This window comes from Henckelia pumila, chromosome 4 (genome assembly GCF_033568475.1).
Source record: "Henckelia pumila isolate YLH828 chromosome 4, ASM3356847v2, whole genome shotgun sequence".
Taxonomy (NCBI): Eukaryota; Viridiplantae; Streptophyta; class Magnoliopsida; order Lamiales; family Gesneriaceae; genus Henckelia; species Henckelia pumila.
The window spans coordinates 119,247,486-119,258,520 of NC_133123.1; the positions used below are offsets into that span (position 1 = coordinate 119,247,486).

Below are 11,035 nucleotides of genomic sequence, written 5' to 3' on the forward strand. Positions count from 1 at the left end.
AATGAGATCAACATTCCATTCTCCTGAGAGCACTCACTATATCATCAGATTCCCAAGGTACCCCAGGTCGGTTGATTATTGAATGCAAGCTCGGGATCCATTTCTCCTCAAATATTTTTATCGGTTTCCCATCTCCCACTCACCATAAAAGACCAGCCTCTAAGAGTTCTTTACTCCATAAGATTAATCGCCAGATATAAGAAGGATTACTGCCCAATCCTGCTTCCATAACTGATCTATGTCTAAAATATATACCTTTCAAAACTCTGGCAACTAAGGACTCCGGTGTCCGGAGAAGACTCCAGAGTTATTTATCTAGCAGAGCTTGATTAAATTCTCCCAATTTCTTAAATCCCAAACCACCTCTACTCTTGGGCTGAGAAAGAAAGTCCCAAGATCGCCAGTGCATCCTCCTTTTGTCATTATTTACTCCCCACAAGAAATTTGCACAATCTATTTCAATATCTTCAAAAATTCCAGCAGACAGTTTAAAACAAGACATGGCATATGTAAGGATTGCTTGTAGAATCGATTTTATAAGCACTTATTTCCCTCTTACAGAGAAACAGTTACTACTCCAGCCCTGTATTCTCTTTCCCACTCTTTCCACCAAATATTTGAACTGGAGCTCCTTACTTCTCAATGAAACTGTAGGCATTCCCAGATAAAGATCATGTTTCTGGACTACAGGGATTGTCAGAATACATTGAGTGTATCAATAAGAATCAGATTGGTATTTGGACTAAAGGAAAGAGTTGACTTATCATAATTAATAAGTTTACCAGATGCCTTTTCATATGTAACAAGACACTCATTCACTTTTTCTCCCACCTCCATGGATGCCCTAAAAAACACCATACTATCATCTGCAAAGAATAGATGCGATACTGATGGGCTAGTAGGCGTGATCTTAGCTCCTCGAAATAATCTCATGGCTTCATACACATTAAACAGAGTAGAGAGCCCATGGGCACACAAAACAAAGAGGTATGATGAAAGAGGGTCATCTTGGCGCAGGACTCTGCTCGGTTTAATTGGTCCAGTCACTTCCTGATTCACCCAAAAATAATAAGATACAGTTTTCATGCAGTGCATCACCTTATCCATCCATCTACAATCGAATCCCAAGCATGTCATCATCGACTGTAAGAAATCTCATTCCACTCGATCATACGCCTTGCTCATATCTAGCTTCAGAGCTGCGTATCCACTACGACCATATTTCATATTCCGTATCCAATGTAGTATCTCAAACCCCACTACAATATTATCAGTAATCAAGCAACCCGGAATAAAAGAACTCTAGGACTCTTCAATAATTTTTGCAGGAACTGGCCAAAAACAGTTGGTAAGAGCTCGAGAAACAATTTTGTAACATACAATATAGAGACTGATTGGCTGAAAATACTTGAGAAGCATCGGATTCTGAACTTTTGAGATTAGGTTGACGATGGTGTCATTCCAATCCTCAAGGGATGGTCCTTTTTTAAGTACTCTAAGCACTGCCTCCGTAACATCCTCTCCCACCACGTCCCAGAACTCCTGATAAAATAAAGTAGACAATCCATCTGGACCAGGGGCTCTATCAGGATTCATATCAAATAGTGCAAATTTAACCTCCATCACCGAAAACGGAGCACACAAAGACAAATTAATGGGTTCATCAACCTTCGGCTCCATTGTTTCTAAAACACTCCAAATCTCGAACTCCGATGGGCTAGATGTTGTAAACAAATTTTCAAAATAATCCATCACAATCTCCGAAATTCCATTATTATCTGAACACCAATCTCCATGGCTTGACACCAATCCAGTAATAGTATTCTGTCTCCTCCTTTGAGTAGCTTTCACATGGAAATATTTGGTGTTCCTATCACCATCCCTAAGCCAAGATATTATGCTCCTCTGTCGCCAATACACTTCTTCCTTCGCAGCCAGCCTCTCAACCTCGGCCCCTACCTCTCGAACTTGCTCTCCATTAGGACCCCATTGGGAACTCATTTTGAGCTGATTCAGAAGGTTTCTCTTTGATTTAAGTAACTTAGGAATCCTCCGGAATCTGTGTTTATACCATTCCAACAGTGCCTTTTTGCAAGCCGAGATCCGATCCAGAATTGAGATATGTTGGCCCTGTGATTTCCAGCCTACATAATCACTTCTTTACACTCATCCTCCATCATCCAGCCCTTCTCAAACCTGAAAAGTGTGAATTTGTTCCCATTTCCAAGCATATTATGCATCTGGTACCCCCTCAATTTCAGTCCAATTGGTCGATGATCCGAATGATAGAATTCTAGAGAAGATACTCTAGCCGCTGGAAATTTCATCTGCCAATTCATATTGGCCACAAACTGATCAAGCCTCTCAAATATAATATCATCGGCACCTCATCTATTGGCCCAAGTATAGAATTCACCCATGCAATAAAGATCCGGAAGCTCACAGAGCTCAAGCACATCTCTAAAGGCTTGCATTTGCGATGGAGCTCGATGGTTACCACCCAACTTCTCACTATCAAAGCATGTTTCATTAAAATTTCCTCCCACTAACCATGACATATACCCAAGTTCTGTAATTTCTTTGAGTCTATGCAATAGTTCCCACGAGAGGTGACAGAGAGAGGCTACTGCCTGCCCATAGAACCCTGTGAATATCCAAACATGTTCTGATTCATTAACCAAACAATCTATGTGCCCCTGAGAGAAAGATTTAATAGAGATTTGAATTGGATCCTTCCAAAGTAATTCAAGTCCTCCACTCATTCTTCTACAATCAACCATAAAACATCCAGAAAAGCCCAATTTTTGTTTCCACCATCTATAGTTAACGTCTCTCATTTTAGTTTCACACAAAAATAAGAGAGCGGATCTCCTTTCGGTGATTAATCGCCCAAGTTCTCTGAATGTCCGGGGGTTCCCAAGCCCTCGAGCATTCCACGGAACTATATACATAGCGATTGGCGGGGTTGCTAAGCAACCACCGCCGTTGAATCAACAGAGTCAAGTATCTCATGCATGCTCCTCACTCTTTTTTTTGAAGGACTGATATATTCCTAAGATATGGAGTGCATCTCCATCACTAGAGGCTTTTTCGTACCCACAGTAGAAAAAGACTCTGAATCAACCTCCACCAACTTTTTCTTCTCCCTAGCCATTATTTTCCATTGTTTCGTAGCCTTCCCAATCACTTTATCTATTTTGAAACCCTCCTTCTCCAAATTCTTCTCTAAAGGAGCCAAACTTAAAGGGTTCGATCCAAGCTGATCTGGATCTTGTTGAATATCTAGGACTGGATTTGCATCATTGACCGCCCTCTCTTTTACTGCACCTACTATATTTTTTTGAATCCCCTGGTGAAGCACCTCATTACCATCCGAGCTGTTGCTATCATGAGCAACAACTAATTTACCATTCAATTATGGAGTCGACTTATCCTGGGAGTTATGCTGTTCCGACTCAACATTCACTTCAGCCTCATTCCCACAACCATTAGATTTGGTCTCGTTCCCTATGGATCCTCGAATACCTCCCACATGAGTCGCAGCCCTCATCCAAACCCCATAGGCATGTTTATTCTTGTCAGCAGCTTCATCATCACAATCCCTATGAGAATGACCCAGCCTCCCACAAGAATAACAGAAATCTGGGAGTCTCTCATAGACCTGTATGATTATAATATCATCCTCCTTCCTCATTGCGCTAACCCGAATACATTTCCTTAAAGGTTGCATGACATTGAGACACACCCTGATTCTTGCGAATTGCCCTAGGAAAGCCCCATTCTCGCCCTGATCAATCTCCACAACTCTTCCAATCTGTGTACCCAATTTCAACAAGAGATCCTTATGCATAAGCGCTAAAGGGAGATTATGCATTTGGATCCAGATACTAGTTTCTTCAAACATCATGGACCGTGGACAATTCCATCTAAAGGGTTCCTTAAAAATCAAAAGCGATGTCGAAAAATTCCATGGGCCATCATTGAGTGCTCTTTTTTGATCACGTAACAAATGAAACTCAAAGACAAAAGTATTGTCACATGTTGACTCAATATTGATGCGTCGTTCTGCCTGTATAATTCTAGACATATTTTGACGTAATTCTTCTCGGTTTATAGCTCTAGGCGATAGTACTTTAGCCACCAAACATCTCGAAAGCATCTCCTCTCCAATACTAACATCTTCTTCATCCAGGTTAACGACTTCAGAAGGTTTCAAACAGGAGATTTTTAGCTCATCAACCAATCGTGAAATATCATCAGAATCCATACCTGAGTATCTAAAAACCAACGCACAAATCGAAGAACGATCATGCAAAACAATCCAGCAAAGAGCAAGTATCCAACCCTAATAGAATAGAACTCGCAATCCCTAGAGGGATACAGATCGATTTCACTTGATAATTCACCATGTATTGTATTTATTAATTAATGTCCATATATTTGATCTTATAAGCCAGTAATCATTATTTGTTTTCTATTCTCTCTCTTGAGTGTTAACTGTTAAGTATTTTTTTAAAAATCTAATATCAATCTCTATAAAAAATAAAATATAAAATAATTTAATTAGCACAATGATTCTTTCCATGGCTTCAATAGAATTATAGTGCTTCCGAACTCTATATCCTCGACATATTTTTCCATGATTCTATTCAAAATATCCTCTTTTGTGTCTCAGATTTCAATTAAATATAATGATTCAACTAGTAATAATTTATTTAAAAGCAATCAAATAAGTAAATCACAAATAAACTATATGAAAAAGAAATATATAAGAATAAATCAATCAAATTTCATTGTTTCAAGTCATGTCGTTCTTCCAGAAATAAAGTCAGCTCATGATGGAATAAGAAAAATTCAAAGCATGTTCTCAAACATCATTAAATTTCAAAGACAAAGAGGATAAAACACGATTTAAAATTATCTTCTCCGTTCTCGAATATCGCCATCTTCTTTCTCGTATCGAAATCTCTTGCCTTTGTGTGCTACCTTGAGTATCTCTATCCTCCTCCCTCTTAAAAGTCTTCACAAAGCCCTGAATATATGTTAAACATTGTATTTAAAATCCAAACCGCCTTAAATTCCAAGTAGTGTACCACGATAGGTGTTGGGGAGCTCGAAAACGTGCGCTAGGTCTCTTCTTTTTTTTTTTTTTTTTTTTTAACTATGGACGTTGGGGCTCTGATCATTGATTTTATTTTTTAAATTTTGACTGTTGGAGTTAGAAAGCCAAAAAATAGGTGCTGGGGTGCGCTTTGAAACTCTCGGATTAATTTTTATTTTTTTTGTCTTTCTTTTCACCCTGGAAAAATATATGTTTCCTAAATTCTTGCACACGAACAAAAAAGACTTATCTCTTGTGAGACGGTCTCATGAATAAAGATCTGTGAGACGAGATAACCATGCTTATATTTACGATAAAAAGTAATACTTTTTCATGGGTGACTCCAATAAAATATATTTCTTACAAAATTGACCTGTGAGACCATCTCACGGATTTTTTGTGCAAAAAAAAAAACCCCCAAAATTCATAGTTCTACTAGAAAAATAACATAAATCAAGTCAAATGCATATGAAAATATAAGTGCTAAAATTGTGCTTATCAGTGCAAGAATCATATTATTTCCATTTTTGAAATCAAAAATATTCTTGGTTTACGAAACCAGTAAAAGTAGCCAAAAAATACAATGACACGACATGTATTTTTTTTAAAAGAATATATAAAATTGAAATTTGATAAAACTTAAAATATAAAAATATTTTATAATACATTTAATAAATATTTTTTTTAGGACTGAAAATTTGTTTAGAGGATGAGTGAATAAATACTTTAAATTTTTTGCTAAAACACTTAAATTTTTGCAACCAGTCTTGATAGGGTTAACTATACAAGACCAAATTTTTATCAACACTAAAATAAGCTGGACCACAAATATAGAGCAAAAAATAGTCCAGTGACTTTTGTAATGATAGATACTCAAACAACGTAAATCAACAAGATAAGCAAATAATAAGTAAGATGACGCAATTCGCAGGTGAAATTATTCTACATATCCCATTCTTCAACTTAATAATGAATTCACTAGAAGACTTTGATTTTACAACACTTATAACAACTCACTTCAACTCTAAGAATTATCCATTGTCTAAGTTAAAACTCCTAGTTAACTTTGTTAGATTATATTAGATTATATTCTTATTATTAGACTTTTTTATTTATTAGTTAATAAGGATAGAGTAGTCTTTTTATTGTTTTTGGTATTTAACCTAACTATATAAATACCTTGTTGTGTAACTTTTACATATAGTTTTAATGATATAGTAAAACCTAGTTTTCATCTCCTTCAATTTCTACATGGTATCAAAGCCTCCATCTCTATGGATTTCGATCTTTTGATGGAAGAACTGTTAATCTCGTCCACAACTTTTGATGCGTCCGTACAGTTTTTCTCCGCTTTCCGTCATTTGATTAAGTTTTTTCTTGTTCTCGCATCCTCTTGGTTTTCTTTTATTGTTTGGTTGTTCATGCACACTGTTTGTTGTTACCATGGCTGGTCGTAAAGATGATTCGCTTCAATCGATTAGTGTCCAATTGGATGGAAAAAATTATTTGTATTGGAGCTATGTTGTGAAGAATTTCTTGCGGGAAAAATCTATGTGGAGTTATGTTACTGGTGTGTCTGTTAAACCTACTGAAAAAAAAGCTGCTGATTATGCAAAGTCGTTGGATATTTGGGAGGCCGATAATGCGAAGATTATACCATGGATCAATAATTCTGTTACGCACTCCATTGGTGCTCAGCTAGATTAGTATGAGACTGCTAAACAGGTTTGGGATCATCTGTCAAAATTGTACACACAGTCTAACTTTGCCAAATAATATCAATTGGAGGCAGATATCTGTGCACTTTGGCAGAAATATATGGGCATCCAAGATTTTTATGCTGCCATGTCTGAACTATGGGACCAGTTGGTACTCACAGAATCCTCTGAATTGCGAGCATTCCCGGCTTACGTCACTCATAGAGAAGAAAAATGTTGGTACAATTCTTGATGGCCCTTCGTGATGATTTTGAAGGATTGCGTGGAACAATCTTGCATAGTAGCCCTCTTTCTTTAGTTGATTCGGTGGTACATAAATTGCTTGCTGAGGAGATTCTCTTTAAGTCTCAAGCTGATAAGGGGACTTCTGTACCGTCTACGCCATCTGTTTTTGCCGCAACACAACGGCCTCTGCCTCATAACCAAAATAGGTTCAATTTGAAAGTTTCTACTGATGAGTGTGCTTATTGAAAAGAAAAGGGACATTGAAAGTCACAATGTCCACTATTGTTGAACAAAGGTAAACCACAGCCACAACCACAACAACAAAAATGCCCACCGCAATAACGACCTCAGCAGTCGTCCTTGCTTCCTCAGAATGCTTCATGGAAACCTGGTAATCAACCACAACAGTTTTCATATCGACCACCACAGTCCAGTAATGCAGTGGCTGCCCCCTCTTTGGATCCGTATATATTTGAGCAGTTTCAGGAGTTTCTTGCTTCACAGCCCTCTGCCCAGCCATCTGCCATGTCAGTCTCCTATCATATAGGTTTGTCGTCATCTGCTCCTTCAGTTATACCTTCATCTTTGTGGGTCTTGGATTCTGGTGCCTCCCATCATATGTCACCCCATTTGTCATCTTTTGTCTCTTTCTCTCCCAGTTCATCTATATCTATTGTGACTGCTGATGGTACTACAATGCCATTAGTAGGTGTTGGTTCAATTGTTAATGATTGTTTGTCTCTTAAAGATGTTTACTATATTCCTAATCTCAGTTTAAATCTTGTTTCTGTTAGTCAATTATGTGAGTCTGGATACTTAGTCTCCTTTTCTTTCTCCAATTGTTATGTTTAGGACCCGCAATCTTAGAGACTGATTGGGACAGGCCATAGGCAAGGAGGACTCTATGTCTTGGATTATCTCAAAGTACCAGATGTTGCAGCTTCGAGTGTGGATTTATCATCTTTTCGTTTGAGTCGGTCATCTTCTGATTTTTATTTGTGGCATTCTCGTTTATGTCATGTTTCGGCATCTAGTTTAAAGTTTTTAGCCTCTACATGAGTATTAGGACCTTTAAAAAGTTATGATATTTCTGATTGTAGTGGTTGTAAATTGGCCAAATTTTCTGCATTACCATTTAATAAAAGTATTTCTTATTCTTCTGCTCCATTTGACCTTATTCATTCTAATGTGTGGGGGCCTTCTCTTGTTTCTACAAAAGGGGGGGGGGGGGGGGGGGGGGGGGGGGGGGGGGGGGGGGGGGGGGTCAAGATACTATGTTTTATTTATTGATGATTTCACTCATTACTCTTGGGTTTATCTTATGAAAAATCGATCTGATTACCTTAATATTTTCAATAACTTTAGAGATCTTGTGAAAACTCAACATTCTGGTGTCATAAAGTGTTTTCGTTGTGATTTGGGGGGGGGGGGGGGTGAATACACTTCAAATGATTTTTCACGTTTACTGGCCTCTGATGGTACTATTCATCAAACCTCTTGTACGGATACTCCTGAATAGAATGGTGTCGCTGAAAGGAAACATATACATCTTTTTGAAATAACCCGTTCATTTTTGTTGTCTATTGGTGTTCCTAGTTCCTTCTCGGGGGAAGCAATCCTTACCACTGCTCACGTGATAAATAGAATTCCAACATCACACAATTCAGGATTGTCACCTTTTGAAAAATTATATGGGTATGCTCCTGACTATTCCTCTCTGCGTGTTTTTGGTTGTACTTGCTTTGTCCTTCGTCCACATGTTGAGCATAATAAATTGGCCCCTCGGTCTGCTCTGTGTGTCTTTTTGGGTTATGGTGTTGGTCAAAAAGGATATCGTTGCTATGATCCTGTTAGTCAAAAATTGTATGTCTCCCATCATGTTATGTTTCTTGAGCATATTTCATTCTTTTCTATTCCTGCTGGCTCACATAATATGACAAAGTCAGATCTTCTTTGCATTGATCCATTCAACACCGATACTGAAGAAGCTTCACCAACAGCCCCTACTGGTAGCTCAGCTGAATTTTGTATTTTGGTTCCTGCTACACCTGTTCCTCCTTCTGCCACTGCCCAATCATCTCCTGAGATTGCGGATGATCCTTCTAATCGTCGTCAGTCCACTCGTGTTTGTAATTCTACTAAGCTACCAGATTTTGCTTACTCTTGTTATTCTCGTTCTTATGTTTGATTTATTGCATCTGTTTGTTGTCTTTTTGATCCTGTATCCTATAGAGAAGCTGTTCGTAACCTGTTTGGAAGAATGCTATGGCCGATGAACTGACTGCTCTGCATCAAACTCATACATGGGATTTGGTACCATTGCCACTAGGAAAACACACAATTGGTTCTCGTTGGATTTATAAGATCAAAACTAAATCTGATGGGTCCATTGAATGAAAAAAAGCTCGTCTTGTTGTTAAAGGTTATTCTTAGGAGTATGGCATGGATTATGAGGAAACATTTGTCCATGTTGCAAAAATGACGACAGTTCGTACTCTGATTGTTGTTTCTTCTATTTGTCGATGGAGAATATCTCAAATGGATGTCAAGAATGCATTTCTAAATGGTGATCTGCATGAAGAAGTTTATATGACACCTCATACTGGTGTTCCTCACCATCCTGGTGAAGTTTGCAGGCTTCGTAAAGAACTTTATGGTCTCAAACAAGCACCCCATGCTTGGTTTGAGAAGTTCTCTACAGTGATTACTTCGCTTGGTTTTCATCCTAGTAATCATGATTCAGCACTGTTTGTCAAATGTACAAGTGCAGGTCGTATTCTCTTATCATTATATGTTGATGACATGATAATTACTGGTGATGATTCTAATGGCATTGCTTCCTTGAAGTCTGAGTTGGCTCGTTGTTTTGTAATCGAGCAAATACCAACACTTATAATCAATATAATTATCTCTCTTTTATGCTCAATATTATCGGAAGTGAACGACTCAAGTTATAGAAAAGTGTACGGAGTATGAGTATCGTCCTCAGGGACTACGTCACAATAACTCAAATATTTTATTTCTCTACCCAAAGTAACGAAAGTTTGATGATTGCAGCTTTGTGCCGTTTTGAAGATCGAAGCCGGTATAGTATCGATTTTCTTATTATCGATCGGAGAACTTGATTGAATCATGAATGAGTTTATGTTGTTGTTTCCAGGTTGGAGCATCGACGTTTGAAAGAGGTATAAGATGACTTAGACTTGAATGGAACGAATAACTTGAATCCGACTTGATTCGAGTGTTCTGGAGAAATCACATACTTGCATGTTTATGTGAACTATTTGAGTTTTTGATTGAATGTATTAGAATTCATATGCATTCATATTGAGCCAAACGATTGTTTTTTGAATTAGACGTTCTGGGATTATAGTTGAGTGGCTTTGTAGGCGATTTACTACAATTGCAGATTGATTTCTCTATAATGCTCCAGAGTCTAGAGGATTGAAGTATACATCATCCACCTCGAAAGAAGAGTTCGGTGTGATCATTGTGATACTTTATCCTTGGGTTCCCAACCGAAGAAAGAAAAGGCGAGATGCATTTTGATTATCAGAGAAGATAATATAGAGATTTTAAAGCCATGCATTCATTCCACTTTCTTTAGATTATGTGAAATTATTTTACATCAAGTACTTGAAGTTGTTATTTGAATGATATTGCATGTTTGTCTCTTTTACTGGGAATGTTTTTCTCACCGGATTATCCGGCTGTTGTATTATCTTTGTATGTGTGCTTGGCCACAGGTGGGGCAAGACTGAGTCAGAGATCGCATGGCTAGGCGGTCGAGTTAATAGAGTGAGGCCTTGTTGTTGTAGAAGTAAAATATGTAATCAAACTTAGATTGTTTTCGAACTTGTTATGTTTTGTATTCGAACTCGTTTGTATTTCTGAGTTGTATAACTTGGAACGAAGCATGTTTAGAACTTCTATCGATCGAGACTTTATGTTGGATTTTGGTATTGTATCAAAAGCATGCTTTATCATCGAA

At 37.8% G+C, this 11,035-nt stretch overlaps 1 protein-coding gene across 1 annotated transcript; it reads right to left on the reverse strand.

The window, feature by feature from the left end:
- Nucleotides 1-544: 544 nt before the first annotated feature.
- LOC140861623 (uncharacterized) lies at nucleotides 545-2,001 on the reverse strand. Its single transcript, XM_073264645.1, has 3 exons — nucleotides 1,381-2,001; nucleotides 783-1,050; nucleotides 545-684 (listed from the first exon to the last, which is right to left on the reverse strand). The coding sequence occupies exons 1-3, from the start codon at nucleotides 1,999-2,001 to the stop codon at nucleotides 545-547; spliced, it is 1,029 nt and encodes a 342-aa protein (XP_073120746.1).
- Nucleotides 2,002-11,035: the final 9,034 nt, after the last annotated feature.